At 40.8% G+C, this 18,612-nt stretch overlaps 1 protein-coding gene across 1 annotated transcript; it reads right to left on the reverse strand.

Moving 5' to 3' along the window:
* Positions 1 to 227: 227 nt before the first annotated feature.
* Positions 228 to 15,948, reverse strand: LOC121556746 (hydroperoxide isomerase ALOXE3). Its single transcript, XM_045212639.1, has 15 exons — positions 15,843 to 15,948; positions 15,130 to 15,283; positions 14,117 to 14,324; positions 13,764 to 13,845; positions 13,543 to 13,665; positions 12,674 to 12,777; positions 10,422 to 10,594; positions 8,889 to 9,032; positions 6,893 to 7,096; positions 3,451 to 3,537; positions 2,823 to 2,992; positions 2,574 to 2,695; positions 2,257 to 2,357; positions 1,288 to 1,458; positions 228 to 1,133 (listed from the first exon to the last, which is right to left on the reverse strand). The coding sequence occupies exons 2-15, from the start codon at positions 15,274 to 15,276 to the stop codon at positions 954 to 956; spliced, it is 2,016 nt and encodes a 671-aa protein (XP_045068574.1). The 5' UTR covers positions 15,277 to 15,283; positions 15,843 to 15,948; the 3' UTR covers positions 228 to 953.
* Between the last annotated feature and the right edge of the window lie 2,664 nt (positions 15,949 to 18,612).

Raw genomic sequence — 18,612 nt, forward strand, 5'->3', positions numbered from 1 at the left:
AAGTGTTATATTTAACAATGTGGGTGTTAAAATTCTGATCTCATTTGCTGTGTACTGGGCCAAACCCGAGCCAGGCCAAACAAGGCTGTACTGAGATGGTCAGGTTATGTCGCTGGAACCAGTTTGGTTCAGGTCGGTATGAAAAAGGTGACTTAAAAAAATCAGGAAATGAGAGTTGTGTTAAACAAAATATCTGGAATTCATATAAATTCATAATTTCCTCATCGTTTTATGCATGTCTTTTTTTATTTAATACATGAGGGAGGTCGACAGCGCTTCAACCAAAATGAGATGAGGTGCAGGCAAATATCACAAGAAGACCGGAGATAAAAAATATTAGCTTTAAATTGTAAACGAGAGTCACACCTGTTGTTCTCTCACACTTGTTTACTGTTAATCAACATTTCAGTGTCACATCATTTAGCAGGAGTGCTCATTTTTGCCAGCAATCCCTGTAGTCCGTAGTTATATGGCACCAGAAATTAATCCGTAAGAAAGACCCTGTATTTCTTAACATATATTAACACGTACAAAGGTAATAATAACGTCAACAAGTTTTCTTTGTCCGTGAGAGGGACATCATGTGAAAGTGTGTGTTGGTTTAACACAGTTAACACTTATGATACAGCGATAACATTCTGACTGAACCCACAGTGCGATTTCCCTTTATCTGATAGAATTGGGACATTAGTTTAGCGAAGCAAAAAAAATGGTTATGCTCAATAAAAAAAATATATAGATTGAAGGTGCGGCATGTTTACTGGTGCATGCCTCCAGAATCATTACAAGGCCTGGGTCTTGTTCATCAGGGCACGCAACAAAAACACTTTTTAAAACGATACACAAAGGACAACCAAAATAAACCTTTCTTATTGGAAAAGTCCAGGTAGTTCCACGGTTTTCTTCCAATTAGTGCCTAATGAACTGGACCCTGGTCTAGGCCCTTGACTTATCTAAATGGCCACGCTGTTCTCCACCACAGCTGGGTCCATGTAGGTGTATGGCACTGGTAGCCCAGAGTTCCTGGCATTGATGGTCTCGCTGAAGACTTTCAGCTCCGCCTGGAATTTCTCGATCATCCTGCAGGGTGGTACCTCGTTGAAGTGCTCTTCGGGGTACTGGCCAAGGGCCACCTGCATATGGAGAATAATCGAAGTTAGAGAAATATTGCTAGTAACAATATCATTAACATTAAAAAGCACACGTAAATAGGATATTTTGTACCTAAATATAGTATTTTGTGCCTAGATTACATTGATAATAGATCATGAAAGATGACAGACTCACAAAGTCACTGGATTGCTTGCTAAGGAGCCACATGGTAGACATGCCCTGTGCTGTGGTGCCGACATCTGGGAAGGTCTCCAGCATGGTGCGCTCAGTAGACTGCCCCTTAGTGGTGGGAGGTGGCTGTTGCAGGGAGATGGGGGTGTTGGGCATCCAGCCACCATAGTCATACTGTAACATGAAGAAGAATGACTGATTATTACTGACGTCCGATATGGTGGTATTCTGAAATGATGATATGATAGAGGCAAGGAATACTGCAAAACCTTGCAACATTTTAACAAATATGTCTCTTCCTAAATTATAGATAAGGCAGATAATGGCAGTAGCGCTTAGATTTAGCTTAATAACACCAGTGGTAGAAAAAGTACTCAATTGTTATACTTGAGTAAAAGTAAAGATACTTTAATAGAAAATGACTCAAATAAAAGTAAGTCACCCAGTAAAATACTACTTGAGTAAAAGTCTAAAAGTATTTGGTTTTAGTTATGTATCAAAAGTCAATGGAATTGCTCAAATGTACTTCAGTATCAAAAGTAAAACTATACACCATTTATAATTCCCTGTATTAAGAAAACCAGACGTCACCATTTTATTTTTATTTTTTATTGATGGATAGCCAGGAGCACACTCCAATACTCAGACATAATTTACAAACAAAGCATGTGTGTTTAGTGAGTCCGCCAGGGATGTTCTCTTCATAAGTGTGTGAATTGGACCATTTTCTTGTCAAAATCTAACGAGTACTTTTGGGTGTCAGTGAAAATGTATGGAGTAAAAAGTACATTATTTTCATTAGGAATGTAGTGAAGTAAAAGTAAAAGTTGGGGGAAATATAAATAGTAAAGTAACGTACAGATAACCTAAAAAAACTACTTAAGTAGTACTTTAAAGTATTTTTACTTAAGTACTTTACACCACTGAATAAAACCCTTGGAAAAAAAAGTATACGGGCTACGCTACACCCACCTGTCCAGAGTTGACAGCAGAATGTTGGCCTGAGCTGGTGAAGATCACCACGGTGACGAACTTGACGACCTCTGGCACAGTGGAGAAAGACTGAGGGATTCCTGGACAGAAAGGTAAGAACCGAGAAAGAGGTGTGCGGTGAATGGAGTTATGCCAGGGGAGCTGGGTGGACTGTTACTAATAAGACAGTCAAGTCCATGGAAGTTGTGAGTTATGCCAGGGAAGTTACGGTCCAGACACAAAAAACATTGTTAAAAACAAGACATTTCACCATACGTCATTACCACCCCCCCACCTATTACCCTGTACATAGTCACCTGTGCATTCTTGAGCCAGGAAGCCATGGTCAAAGATATCCTTGATCCAGTTCTGTAGTTCCTCGTCTTCCCGGACCTCTGAGTCACTCTTGTAATAGAAACCAATCACTCCCTCTACGAACCTATAGCGAAGACGGAAGAACAAAGGAAGAGGATATCATATCTATGTAGAGCTATGCTCACACTGTAGATTCTACCAGCGGATTATACTGTACTACCACCACGTAGGTCTGCTCTGTCGTAGCCTACCTGTGGATGATGTTCCACAGCTTGAGTCCATCATCCCTGTAGTAGTTGTTGGGGACTGACTCCAGACCTCGGGCAGTGATGTCTTCCGGCATACAGAGGGAGCTGTAGGTCAATGAGGCCACAGATCTCCTCAGGATCTCAATCATCCCCTCTCCGCCCGAAGCGGCAAACTACAACGTCCGATGATACAGGGGTTAGGGGAAAAGCTTTAATAAAATATACACCTATACTCACTTAAAAAGTTACATGATTACATAATTATGTAACGTTATAATGTACTTGAACTAAGCTGCAATATTACACTGGTTCTATGAGAGATAGTGAACCTCCCAGCAAGTATGATGTGGTCCTTTGTAGCTCAGTTGGTAGAGCATGGCTCTTGAAACGCCAGGGTACTGGGTTCGATTCCCGGGACCACCCATACGTAAAATATATGCACGCATGACTAAGTCGCTGTGGATAAAAGCGTCTGCTAAATGGCATATATTAAGTTACTTGGTGGTACTGTAGGTTCACTAAAAGAAAATACAACTGAATGTATGCTGACTCTGACACAACTTCCATGGACGTGTGATTCCTAATATGGACACCACACACTTCTATCGAAACAGTTCACTCAGTAGCCTACCTTAGTGAAAACTCCTTCATCAGCTATCAGAAATGCCCGGGCCAAGAGGTTGATCTGGAGGGTGTAGCGGGTGTGTGGAATCAGAAGCTAAAGCAGTAAACCAGGGTGGAGAGAAGGATGGATGGTCAACAATCCCAAGAGAGAAACTGGCATTAGTAAGGACAGTCTGGAGGACCACATTAGAAATAAGTGTATAAGACTTCAATGTGTCAATCATGGTGCAAACACACCAAGACAGTTGTGAAGGGGGCTCGACAATGCCTATTCCCCTTCAGGAGACTGAAAAGATTTGGCATGGGTCCCCAGATCCTCAAAAAGTTCTACAGCTGCACCATCGAGAGCATCCTGACTGGTTGCATCAACTGCTCGGCCTCCGACCGCAAGGCACTACAGAGGGTAGTGTGTACGGCCCAGTATTTATTATCTATGCATAGTCACTTTACCCCTACCTACATGTACAAATTACCTCGAGTAACCTGTACCCCCGTACATTGACTTGGTACTGGTACCCCCTCTATATAGACTCGTTATTGTTATTTTATTGTGTTACTTTTTTAAACTTCAGTTTATTTCGTAAATATTTTCTTAACTCTATTTTCTTACAACTGCATTGTTGATTAAGGGCTTGTAAGTAAGCATTTCACGGTAAGGTCTACACCTGTTGTATTCGGCGCATGTGACAAATAAAATTTGATCCACGGAGCACTATACTTTTTAACTGGACATGCTATGTTATGCTATATTATGTTATGCTATATTATGTTATGTTATGTTATGCTATGCTATATTATGTTATGTTATGCTATATTATGTTATGCTATATTATGTTATGTTATGTTATGTTATGCTATATTATGTTATGTGATGTTATGCTATGTTATGTTATGCTATATTATGTTATGCTATATTATGTTATGCTATATTATGTTATGTGATGTTATGCTATATTATGTTATGCTATGTTATGTTATGCTATATTATGTTATGTGATGTTATGCTATATTATGTTATGCTATATTATGTTATGCTATATTATGTTATGTGATGTTATGCTATATTATGTTATGTTATGTTATGCTATATTATGTTATGTGATGTTATGCTATATTATGTTATGTGATGTTATGCTATATTATGTTATGTTATGTTATGCTATATTATGTTATGCTATATTATGTTATGCTATATTATGTTATGTTATGTTATGTTATGCTATATTATGTTATGCTATGTTATATTATGTTATGCTATAATATGTTATGCTATATTATGTTATGCTATATTATGTTATGTTATGCTATATTATGTTATGCTATATTATGTTATGTTATGTTATGCTATATTATGTGATGTTATGCTATATTATGTTATGTTATGTTATGCTATATTATGTTATGCTATATTATGTTATGTTATGCTATATTATGTTATGCTATATTATGTTATGTGATGTTATGCTATATTATGTTATGTGATGTTATGCTATATTATGTTATGCTATATTATGTTATGCTATATTATGTTATGCTATATTATGTTATGTTATGTTATGCTATATTATGTTATGTGATGTTATGCTATATTATGTTATGCTATATTATGTTATGCTATATTATGTTATGCTATATTATGTTATGTTATGTTATGCTATGTTATGTTATGCTATATTATGTTATGCTATGTTATGTTATGCTATATTATGTTATGTGATGTTATGCTATATTATGTTATGCTATATTATGTTATGTTATGTTATGTTATGTTATGCTATATTAAGTTATGCTATATTATGTTATGCTATATTATGTTATGTTATGTTATGCTATATTATGTTATGCTATATTATGTTATGCTATATTATGTTATGTTATGTTATGTTATGCTATATTATGTTATGCTATGTTATGCTATATTATGTTATGTGATGTTATGCTATATTATGTTATGCTATATTATGTTATGCTATATTATGTTATGCTATATTATGTTATGCTATGTTATGCTATATTATGTTATGCTATGTTATGCTATATTATGTTATGTGATGTTATGCTATATTATGTTATGCTATATTATGTTATGCTATATTATGTTATGCTATATTATGTTATGCTATATTATGTTATGTTATGTTATGCTATATTATGTGATGTTATGCTATATTATGTTATGCTATATTATGTTATGTTATGCTATATTATGTTATGCTATGTTATGCTATATTATGTTATGTGATGTTATGCTATATTATGTTATGCTATATTATGTTATGTGATGTTATGCTATGTTATGTTATGTGATGTTATGCTATATTATGTTATGCTATATTATGTTATGCTATATTATGTTATGTGATGTTATGCTATGTTATGTTATGTTATGCTATATTATGTTATGCTATATTATGTTATGTTATGTTATGCTATGTTATGTTATGCTATATTATGCTATGTTATGTTATGCTATGTTATGTTATGCTATATTATGTTATGTGATTTTATGCTATATTATGTTATGCTATATTATGTTATGTTATGTTATGCTATATTATGTTATGCTATATTATGTTATGCTATGTTATGTTATGCTATATTATGTTATGCTATATTATGTTATGTGATGTTATGCTATATTATGTTATGCTATATTATGTTATGCTATATTATGTTATGCTATATTATATTATGTGATGTTATGCTATGTTATGTTATGCTATATTATGTTATGCTATATTATGTTATGCTATATTATGTTATGTGATGTTATGCTATATTATGTTATGCTATATTATGTTATGTTATATTATGTTATGTTATGTTATGCTATATTATGTTATGCTATATTATGTTATGCTATATTATGTTATGTGATGTTATGCTATATTATGTTATGCTATATTATGTTATGCTATATTATGTTATGTGATGTTATGCTATATTATGTTATGCTATGTTATGCTATATTATGTTATGTGATGTTATGCTATATTATGTTATGCTATATTATGTTATGTGATGTTATGCTATGTTATGTTATGCTATATTATGTTATGTTATGTGATGTTATGCTATGTTATGTTATGTTATGTTATGCTATATTATGTTATGCTATGTTATGTTATGTTATGCTATGCTATGTTGTGCTATGTTATATTAGTGCTATGTTATATTATGCTATGTTATGCTATGCTATGTTATGTTATGCTATATTATGCTTTGCTATATTATGTTATGCTATATTATGCTCAGTGGAGGCTGCTGATGGGAGGACGGCTCATAATAATGGCTGGAATGGAGTGAATGGCATAAAACGCATGGAAACCATGTATTTGATACCATTCCACTCTTTCCGCTCCAGCCATTACCACGAGCCCGTCCTCCCCAATTAAGGTGCCACCAACCTCCTGTGGTTATGCTATGTTATGCTGTGCTGTGTTATGTACCTTGTAGAGAGGGTGCACCATGGGCATGTTGCGCAACAGTGCTACGGCGAACACTTCAGCCAGGAGGTGAGTGCGCAGCAGGTGGACGTTGAGCTGGTGCTCTTGAAAGTCGGCGCTCCTCACAAAGATCTTGGCCAGGAGCCAGTCATACTCAGAGTCAGTAGGAAGAAAGATGGGGTTGTCTTCTCCAGGCTCCTGCTTCAGCTGTGGGGAGATAGAGTGTTAGGGACCCCATAGATGGCTAACAGCAACATAATCACTATTTAACCTCTAAAGGATCGGACCCTTTTTTTCAATTTTCGCCTAAAATGACAAACCCAAATCTAACTGCCTGTAGCTCAGGACCTGAAGCAAGAATATGATGCATATTCTTATAATAATAATAATAATAATATAATATGCCATTTAGCAGACGCTTTTATCCAAAGCGACTTAGTCATGTGTGCATACATTTTTAGGTATGGGTGGTCCCGGGGATTGAACCCACTACCCTGGCGTTACAAGCGCCATGCTCTACCGATTGAGCTACAGAGGACCATTTGAAAGGAAACACTTTTGAAGTTTGCGGAAATGTGAAATTAATGTAGGAGTATATAACACATTAGATCTGGTAAAAGATAAAACAAACAAAAAAACATGCGTTTTCCCAAAAAAATAAGTTCCATCTTTGAAATGCAAGAGAAAGGCCACAATATAATATTGCAGTTTAGGAGCAATTTAGATTCTGGCCACTAGATGGAAGCAGTGTGTGTGCAAAGTTTCAGATTGATCCAGTGAAGCTTTGCAATACTGGACTATTTTGTATAAAGTATGCCCAAATGTGCCGAATTGGTCAATTGATACATTTTCAAGTACATAACTACAGAGAACTGAATGCATTCAACTGAAATGTGTCTTACGCATTTAACCCAACCCCTATGAGACAGAGAGGTGCGGGGGGCTGCCTTAATTGACATCCACGTCATTGGCACCTGGGGAACAGAGGGTTAACTGCCTTGCTCAGGGGCAGAATGACAGATTTTTACCTTGTCAGCTCTGGGATTCGATCCAGCAACCTTTCGGTTACTGGCCCAATGCTCCTACCTGCCGCCCCTAGCCATGGTATGAAAGGGTTTCAACTCAGGGCTAATCAACTTGGGGCTCTATGCATTCTAGCGCGTTGTGGAACACACCTCATTATTCCTTATTTTCCAGAGAACGCATAGCCCCTCGTTGATTATTCCCTACTTATTTCACAAGACACTTTCACTGGCCATAGTCATATTTAACATATAATGGCATAATAATGTAACCGGTGTGAAATGTCACTCGCTCTGAGAACTTGAAGTAGTTGTTTCCCTTGCTCTGCTTTTGTGGAGTGACTGGTAACGGTGCTTCGAGGATGACTGTTGTCGATGTGTGCAGAGGGTCCCTGGTTCAAGCCAAGGTAGGGGCGAGGAGAGGGACGGAAGCAAAACTGTTACAATAACACAACAGATAAGATAAACTAGAATGATGCTCTCACTCAAAAAGAGCATTGAGCAAACCATGCCCCCAAAACAATTATGAGCTGCCCTCCCCTACGTTTGAATTATCACTAAAAGAGGAAAGAACCCTTTTCTGAACTGCAAAGAAGCATTGAAGGACTCAAAGGTTTCACATAAAACCATCACCCTTCCCAAAGAACCCTTGATAAACACTATTTTTTAAGTGTTTAGTGCTGCATTAATTAAAAGCATTTGAAGACACTATCAAAAATATTTTCTTTGGGCACTGTCAGATACAGTGGAGGCTGGTGGAGGGAAACATGTGCAGGACGGGCTAGTCGTAATGGCTGGAACGTAAAGAATGGAACGGTAGTAACGAGCCCGTCCTCCCCATTTCTACCTCCACCAGCCTCCCCTGGTATGTGGGCTCTCTGAGGAAGATTGAAACATGATGGGTTTACACACTCTCTCACTTCTAATGGTCTCCGTGGCTGTGGTCTACACTCCAACGTTAGTTACATCAACCTTACCTGGATGGCGATGGGCATCAGTTTGTCATCGGGGGTTCTGTAGAGCAGGACCAGAGGAGCCACCATGTACTGTTTTTTCCTATTGATCACGTTTGCCTTTATTCCATCCAGGTTCTTGTAGTCAAGCAGGAATATGTTGCCGCTCTGTTTTGGATAGGATGACATGGGAGAATAAATCCAAAAGCTGCTGTAGAATAGAATGCACAAATGCAACAGGTTAGGATAACGGTTAACTTTCTTGGTGTTTTGGAATGGGCAAGATATTGTAGCTGTGTGTTTACGAGGATTATCCCAAAAAATATCCAATAAAGTTATGTTTGCGATTACTTTCTTGGATTTTAGGGTTACCATCCCCCACAAAAAACATCAAAGAAAGTAATACTGGGATTACTTTCTTATATGTTTTTTTATTTTTTCAGGAACCAGGTTTCCCTCCAACGTTTTTATGTGAGTGAAGTACATGTCGGATAGAAGATGTCACCACAGGCCTGATGGAAACAGAACCTTTGTCTGTAAACTTTCAGCATGTCGACAAAACAAAATAGGCTAGAGAAGGTTGGATATTTTTGTGTCGGTAAAACGTATTATGCGTGAAATGGTGGTGGAATGGTGCTTTTATGCGCAAAAATTGATATAATACCCATTATATCTAAGTAAACTTGGAGTCACACAATGATTTGTTGTGTGGTCCTCCCACTACGACACTGGAAAACCATCAATTTATTAGGCTACAGATTACATTTACTACAGAAGTAAATTATGATGAACTTCGCAGGGTAGTGAACGTGCACAGAGATGAGCTTGATGCTCCTTTCCAATAAATATCCAGGGTCTTTTTCTGGTGACATGATGACCAATGCTGCTTGGCTGCCATTGATAAATACAAATTATATTGCTCTTTTGTCCATAATAATCTCATCATGTAGGCTACACCTGCACTGTGTCTGCAAGCTGTTGGCTAGAGCACACGTGCCAAGAGTGGGAACATTCACTATATAACAGAAAAAAAATGTGACAAAACCATCAGTAGAGTTGAAAATGCAATGGAAACCCATTTCACTTGGGAATTTAACCACAAAAGTTATTTTTATGTGCTCTACATCACACAAAGCCTTTTATCCGCAACAGGTCAATTTGATGGAATCATCTCTGGTGGGAAAATGTGTATATTGTTTTTTATGCGGATTTGAGAATATTCGCATGAAAATCTGTCGCCAATTGGATGGAAACCTAGCTATTGAGGAACATACTGGATGGACCTCCACAAAATAAATCTGGAGGTCCTAAAAAGAATCTGGTACATGCCTCTGATGGTCCAAGAAAGTGGAGGTCTGGACATCTAAGAAAGGGATCTCTATTGACTTCCATTGATAATTGTGAATATCCAAGATAGTCATCTAGGTCCAAGAGGACTGCCCCTAGTCCAGCGCCCCCCATACTATAAGTGGTACTGCAATAATTTAGGCAACTTTCAACGATTCATGTGAACATTTATTTTACTGAAGAGTCCCATTTTGACGTACTGTACAGTACCTGCAATTCCCTTTGGAGGCTGGACGATCCACGAAGAGAGGGCTTGACCATGTCTTCTGTGACGGGGAACTTTGCAGGCAACTCAGAGCAGCGACGGATCAACATTGGGTTGGAACCGTTCAGATACTGGTACCCAAAAAACTCGTCTTCCTTCCAGTGCGCCTGTGCGTACTCTGGAAGGAGGAAATTCATTGAGTTTCACTACAATATGTTCTGGGTCGTATTAATTAGTGCACACCGTAGAAAAACCTTTTCAACAGAAAACAAAATCAAGCGTTTCTTATTGGACAGGTATTCCCTCCCTGTTTCAGTCTGTTTTCTTCCGTATGGTGCCTAGTAAACAAGGGTCGTTTTCAGTATATATGTATACTTTTATTGGACATATTCAAGTAGTATTACTTCCCAGTTTCACTTTGTTTCAAAATGTTTACCACCTAATAAACAGGCCCCTGGAGTTAATATGTCACACTCTGGCTCCGGGACTTTTTATGTTGAGTCAGGGTGTGTAGATTTCCGTGTGTTTATGTACTGTGTTTAGTGTCTAGGTGTTCTAGTTCTATGTTTGGTCAAGTGACTCCCAATCGGAGGTAACGAGTGTCAGCTGTCGGCTCGTTATCTCTGATTGGGAGCCATATTTAATCTGTCTGTTTTTCTTTCGGGTTGTGGGATTTTGTTCGAGTTGGTTTGTGTTAGACCGTTGACTGTCACGTTATCGTTTGTTGTTTTGTTTCGTGTATTCACCATTAAAAAGTATGTTCGTCTGCAACGCTGCGCCTTGGTCCTCATCTATGTTAGACGATTATGACAGAAAATCCCACCAGTACCAGACCAAGCAGCGTGAGGAGGATAGAGGAAGGACCTGGGATCAGGGGAGTAGGAGTTTCGGCTGGGCCACGCTAAGTGAAGAGGAGAGAGGCTGGTCTATGAAGCAATGGATCGAGAGTCTGGCGAGAGCTAGGGAGGCCTGGTCCACGGGGAGGAGAGAACCCCAGAAAATTTTTAGGGGGGCTCACGACGTGGACGACGGGGCAGCAGGAGGCCGCGATGGAGCGGTCCAGCGGCTGTGAAGAGGAGGCCGACAGGTTAAGGGGGCCACTGGTCACGAAGGGGAAGGAAGGTGTGGAGGCAGGGCGAAAGGTACTGGGGTGTGTTGCCAGTCCGGTCCGGCCCGTTCCTGATCCCTGTGGAGGGCCAGGGGTGTGTGTCCCCAGTGCGGTCCTGTCTGTTCCTGCTCCCCGCACCAAGTCTGTGGTGCGTTTCGTCAGCCCTGTCCGGCCCGTGCCTGCTCCCCGCACCAAGCCAATGATGCGCGTCGCCAGCCCGGCCCGGCCTGTTCCTGTTCCACGCACCAAGCCTACGGTGTGCGTCGCCAGCCCAGCCCGGCCTGTTCCTGCTCCCCGCACCAAACCTGTGGTGCGCGTCGCCGGCCCGGTCCGGCCTGTTCCTGCTCCCCGCCCCAAGTCTGTGGTGCGTCTCGTCAGCCCTGTCCGGCCTGTTCCTGCTCCACGCACCAAGCCTGTGGTGTGCGTCGCCAGTCCAGCCCGGCCTGTCCCTGCTCCACGCACCAAACCAAGGGTGCGTTTCGTCAGCCCTGTCCGGCTCGTTCCTGCTCTCCGCGCCAGGTCTGTGGTGCGCGTCGCCGGCCCATTCCGGTCCGTTCCTGCTCCACGCACCAAGCCAGGGGCGCGTGTCGTCAGTCCGGTTCCGGCCAGCGGGGCTAGACAGGACCAGGGGTACTTTGGGGGGTTGGAGAGGAAGTGGGGATCTAGCCCGGAGCCGGAGCCGCCGCCGAGGAGGAATGCCCACCCAGCCCTCCCCTGTTTTTGCTCGTATTTAGGCGCGGTCGCAGTCCGCGCCTTTAGGGGGGGGTACTGTCACACTCTGGCTCCGGGACTTTTTATGTTGAGTCAGGGTGTGTAGATTTCCGTGTGTTTATGTACTGTGTTTAGTGTCTAGGTGTTCTAGTTCTATGTTTGGTCAAGTGACTCCCAATCGGAGGTAACGAGTGTCAGCTGTCGGCTCGTTATCTCTGATTGGGAGCCATATTTAATCTGTCTGTTTTTCTTTCGGGTTGTGGGATTTTGTTCGAGTTGGTTTGTGTTAGACCGTTGACTGTCACGTTATCGTTTGTTGTTTTGTTTCGTGTATTCACCATTAAAAAGTATGTTCGTCTGCAACGCTGCGCCTTGGTCCTCATCTATGTTAGACGATTATGACATAATACTGCAAATGCTCTAGTTAAATGCACTCACCTGAGATGACTGTTCTATTGCAGCAGAAGACCTTGCTGAGTTCATCAATGTTTTTCCAGTTCTTCTTGCTGTCAGAATACCCCTTCAGTTTCAGCTCAGTGATCCTACAGAATGGGAGACAAGGAACTGTCAAGCTGAGCCAATAGGGTTTCACAGAGCAAATTCAAAACCCAGGCATTATCCCAAACAATATAAATGAATGGCGTACTTTAGAAGAGCTTTGATGATCTGCTGCAGGAAGTACTATTTGAACTGTCCTTAGAGGATGAATTATACCCGACATACGCAACTCAATTAGCTACGCAAAAATGGCTGTCCTGCATAGTGGCAAAAAATATGCAAGCATGTGCAGTCCAAAATGTTCATCTCACCACATACTGGACAAAGGGAAAAAGCTCAAACCCGCAGTGAAATATTCTTACATTTGAATGTAATTATAAGCAGGAGAGGTCAGAGCAAACGGACACGTTTGGGCGACAGCCTTCGTCAGCATTTGGAGAAAAATAGGCATTCACACATATTTATAAATGATGAAACATTGTAGAATCTTTTTTCACAATCAGAATTTACATTCATTATTTACATACATTGTTCTACTATTGTTGACAACCTGTGCTGCCTAAAAATACATTAAAAAGTAAAGAATATTTTAGTGAGTGAGGGTTTTTCGTTTTTTCCCCCTAGTCTATGCCTTTTGAACTCGGCACCCAAATACTTTTTGTTACTACATGCCTTTGAGTTGAGCACGCCAATTCCTCATTCTGTAACTCACCACATAACCACATTGGGAAGCCATTATGAGTAGCACATTGCATTCTCATGTTGTGTACTCAAATCGGGCATAAATTTGGCTTAGGTGAGGAACTCACCCGGTGGCGGCAGTGAAGAGGAACTGGGTGGCCTTGGTGAAGGAGAATTGGACCTCGCAAGGAAGATCCAGAGGGTTGTCTGACTTCATGCTGCCGGGGAAACCCTCCTTATAGGTATCCCAGCTGAGGAGGAGCAGGAAATATATGGAGGTTGGTCAGATATAATGGACAGACTGAGCAGCTAGGCCAAAAGATCACGACACACACACCACAGCACCTACCAGTACTGCTCAGTTCTCGTCTTCATCTCTTTTTCCCTGCTGTACCTGGCAAGATGATTCGTTTCATCACAGAGTCTTTTAGCTGAAAAATATAGAAAATAATCAATCAAGTGGAAACGTTAATCACACGTCATTGTATTATTGCAGTAATACTTCAGCGCCAGTGTTGCATATATTACTGTATGTACGGTGACCCTAAGAGGCAAAGTAGCTTTTAAAACTTAGTGACAGCGTGCATACACAATGAAAGTGCCCGCCCCTCACAATGGCTGCACGTATCCACTTTTTTTTTATACGTTGCTCATTCTAACATGTCTATGTGATGTCGTTTTATAACGTCACACGGTGCTGACCTGTGCCCTCTCTGAACAGGTGCACCTCCTTGTCCATAATCCAACGGTAGATGGGGAACTGGCATGTGTCTCCCTCTGGTGTCGTCACGACAACCTTGGACGGGAACCAGGCGTCCTGGGGGAAGAACGGGAGGGTCTGTTTGTCCAGCTCTATCAGCACCAGCGTGCCGAGGGAGGAGGGGCACTCCACGTCAAATTCACGAGACGCCTGCAGAGAGAGCAGGGGAGAGAGAGAGAGAGAGAGAGAGAGAGAGAGAGAGAGAGAGAGAGATGGAGGGAATGAGAAAACGAGATGGAGGGAGGGAGTGAGAGAGAAAGAAAGGGAGGGGGGAGAGAGAGTGAGAGTGAAAGAGAGAAAGAGAGATAAAGAGAGAGAGAGTGTGTGAAAGAGAGAAAGAGGAACCTGGACTGTGTGAGAAAGCAAATAACACAGGCAAATATAACTAATCCTGTACTACCAGTATTATTACATAAGGGCCCAACAAAGGCAACTAAGACTTCATGTCATATACAATATATGTGTATGTATATGTATTGTGTGTGCTTTGAGTACAGTATTTGAAAAATGCAAATGGCAAGTCTTATTAAAGGTAGAATCATTAGTTGCTACATCAATTTTTTGGATTTATAAATTAATTATATATACACCCATAGATTCTTGAAGAATATAACTTATAATTGCCTCATGAGCTTAGTTCAACTGTCGTACCCAATCAGAACCTAACATATAAGCTTGTTTTATTCCAATGTTTGTAAAACAATGTAAATGTAAACAAACACTGAGCTATAGCCACAAAACATGGTTAGAACTATACATGTTTATATCATGGATGGTCAGTTCTTGCATCCATAGCTAAGTCTATGAATTTGAGAATGGTGACATTTCTACAAGCCCATCTCTCAGCCTTTTGCCAAAACAGAGGCGGGGTGTGCACTTTGTTATTGTTTCAATTAAGGATTCTAGCTTTAAAGGGAAATATATCTTAGTACTGATAGGTACATGACTGACTTACCGTGCCTTGATAGAAGCCTCCCTTCAAGCTAGTGAGCCACGTGCGCTTGCTCTCTCCATTTTCGCCAACCAGCTTGATGAAGACGTTGTTCATCGTGGTGGCAGTTGCGATGTTGTGTGTGTGCACAGTCACCTTGTATTTTGCCATTTTGACTCTGAAAAGCAGGGTGTCCATATAGGCAGCATGCATGATGTCAACAGCACTACGATAGGCTTATCTGCACTCACTGAGACTGCACAGCAAACAACATTTCATTCAATGTAGACGGTGCAAACATTTCTGCAAATATTTTGTGCAAACCTTTCTGCAAACATTAAGACTTGCATGATATATGTTGATCCACTATACTATAACAAACTTGCAAAGCCACAGTTAATGCATACACACACGTAGGGGGACATTTTGCATGAGCAAATGGCAGTTTGCGAATTAACCATAACATTTCAAATAGAAAGGAGTAATATGCTTATCCAAAGTACATATTATCCAAAATACTGAAAATACCAATTGCATTGTGTGCATTGCATTCATCACTCAGAACACTGATCTCTGGTTGAATAATAGCCTCCTCATTCTACACTTAGTTGAAGAAAATAAAACATGAAATCACGTTGTAGATCAAGTTTAACAGTATTTTATGCACACATCTGTGCTCTTTTGATTGATGAAAATGTCTCCCATATTATCAAAAATAAAACATTTAGTTCCCTTACCTGTTTGGTTGATAGTTTGTAGTACCTTGTTAACTGTGCCTTAACATGCATGTAATGATCACCACTACTACTCTTTTTATACCTGGCTGGAGGTGTGTGCAGAACCATATATACACATCTGGGTGGTACTTCCCATCATTGACCTTGCATTCTCCTGCATATCCTGCATGACACATTTTGGCACTGTTGATAGCGAAGCGTTGCCCAATCACCTATTGTAAACACACAGTAGAAGTGTTGAATCTGCTTGTAATGGTTGAGACATGATTGAAAGGGTGTGGTAACACCACTTGCCCAATTCTGAGGGCATGCGGTTAAACGTTTGCTCAGCATTGCAACACAAGTTACATGTGGGACATTGCGTTGTTGTCACAGACTCTGTTTAGGTGGTCTGCAACATATCCAAACAGGATTTCACAAGTATTGTACAGTTACTACGTTGGGGAAAAAAAGTATTTAGTCAGCCACCAATTGTGCAAGTTCTCCCACTTAAAAAGATGAGAGAGGCCTGTAATTTTCATCATAGGTACACGTCAACTATGACAGACAAATTGAGAATTTTTTTTCCAGAAAATCACATTGTAGGAATTTTAATGAATTTATTTGCAAATTATGGCGGAAAATAAGTATTTGGTCACCTACAAACAAGCAAGATTTCTGGCTCTCACAGACCTGTAACTTCTTCTTTAAGAGGCTCCTCTGTCCTCCACTCGTTACCTGTATTAATGGCACCTGTTTGAACTTGTTATCAGTATAAAAGACACCTGTCCACAACCTCAAACAGTCACACTCCAAACTCCACTATGGCCAAGACCAAAGAGCTGTCAAAGGACACCAGAAACAAAATTGTAGACCTGCACCAGGCTGGGAAGACTGAATCTGCAATAGGTAAGCAGCTTGGTTTGAAGAAATCAACTGTGGGAGCAATTATTAGGAAATGGAAGACATACAAGACCACTGATAATCTCCCTCGATCTGGGGCTCCACGCAAGATCTCACCCCGTGGGGTCAAAATGATCACAAGAACGGTGAGCAAAAATCCCAGAACCACACGGGGGGACCTAGTGAATGACCTGCAGAGAGCTGGGACCAAAGTAACAAAGCCTACCATCAGTAACACACCATGCCGCCAGGGACTCAAATCCTGCAGTGCAAGACGTGTCCCCCTGCTTAAGCCAGTACATGTCCAGGCCCGTCTGAAGTTTGCTAGAGTGCATTTGGATGATCCAGAAGAGGATTGGGAGAATGTCATATGGTCAGATGAAACCAAAATAGAACTTTTTGGTAAAAACTCAACTCGCCGTGTTTGGAGGACAAAGAATGCTGAATTGCATCCAAAGAACACCATACCTACTGTGAAGCATGGGGGTGGAAACATCATGCTTTGGGGCTGTTTGTCTGCAAAGGGACCAGGATGACTGATCCGTGTAAAGGAAAGAATGAATGGGGCCATGTATCGTGAGACTGAGTGAAAACCTCCTTCCATCAGCAAGGGCATTGAAGATGAAACGTGGCTGGGTCTTTCAGCATGACAATGATCCCAAACACACCGCCCGGGCAACGAAGGAGTGGCTTCGTAAGAAGCATTTCAAGGTCCTGGAGTGGCCTAGCCAGTCTCCAGATCTCAACCCCATAGAAAATCTTTGGAGAGAGTTGAAAGTCCGTGTTGCCCAGCGACAGCCCCAAAACATCACTGCTCTAGAGGAGATCTGCATGGAGGAATGGGCCAAAATACCAGCAACAGTGTGTGAAAACCTTGTGAAGACTTACAGAAAACGTTTGACCTGTGTCATTGCCAACAAAGGGTATATAACAAAGTATTGAGAAACTTTTGTTATTGACCAAATACTTATTTTCCACCATAATTTGCAAATAAATTCATAAAAAATCCTACAATGTGATTTTCTGGAAAAAAAATTCTAATTTTGTCTGTCATAGTTCACGTGTACCTATGATGAAAACTACAGGCCTCTCTCATCTTTTTAAGTGGGAGAACTTGCACAATTGGTGGCTGACTAAATACTTTTTTCCCCACTGTATATTGAGTACTATACAGTACAGTATCTCAAGGACAGCCTCCAAGTCCTTCCTACTCACACTGATGATGCAATGTCCATGGCGCTTCTATTGGCAGGACACATACCGGTCAATATGCATCACTAACTCGCATCTTATCGCATATCCTTCATGGCAAATTCCATAGGATAGGTGAAGCCAGAGGAGGCTGGTGGGAGGAGCTATAGGAGGACCGACTCATCGTAATGGCTGGAATGGAATCCATGGAACGGGGTCAAACGTGGTTGTCATATGTTTGATGCTGTTCCATTTACTGCAGTCTTTACAATGAGTCCGTCCTCCTATAGCTCCTCCCACCAGTCTCCACTGGGTGCGGCCCACTGCTGATGGAAAAGGGTTGCAGAATAACATAACCCACTGTAAATATACAGTAAGGTGTGGGAAAGCATGTTACTTTAAGCAGACCAAGTAGGGATTGCCCATTTTACAAAAAAAAACATTCCAACTAGGCACCTTTACTTGGTAACTTCAGGAAGCAGATAAAGTGCAGGTCAGGTTAGCCTATGGTATGGAATTCCATTCTCTTGAAGTATTCTCCTTCCAGTATTTTTATAGTTTTTGTTGATAGCTACCGGGTAGAAGTAGTTGAGATAGTAGGGGAGATTGAAGAAAGAGATCTAGGTCGGAAAGTGGCACAGCCGGGAATCGAACCCTTGCCTCCAGGGACAAAGGGTTGTCCAGCACTACTACTAGA

Source organism: Coregonus clupeaformis, unplaced genomic scaffold (assembly GCF_020615455.1).
Source record: "Coregonus clupeaformis isolate EN_2021a unplaced genomic scaffold, ASM2061545v1 scaf0034, whole genome shotgun sequence".
Taxonomy (NCBI): domain Eukaryota; kingdom Metazoa; phylum Chordata; class Actinopteri; order Salmoniformes; family Salmonidae; genus Coregonus; species Coregonus clupeaformis.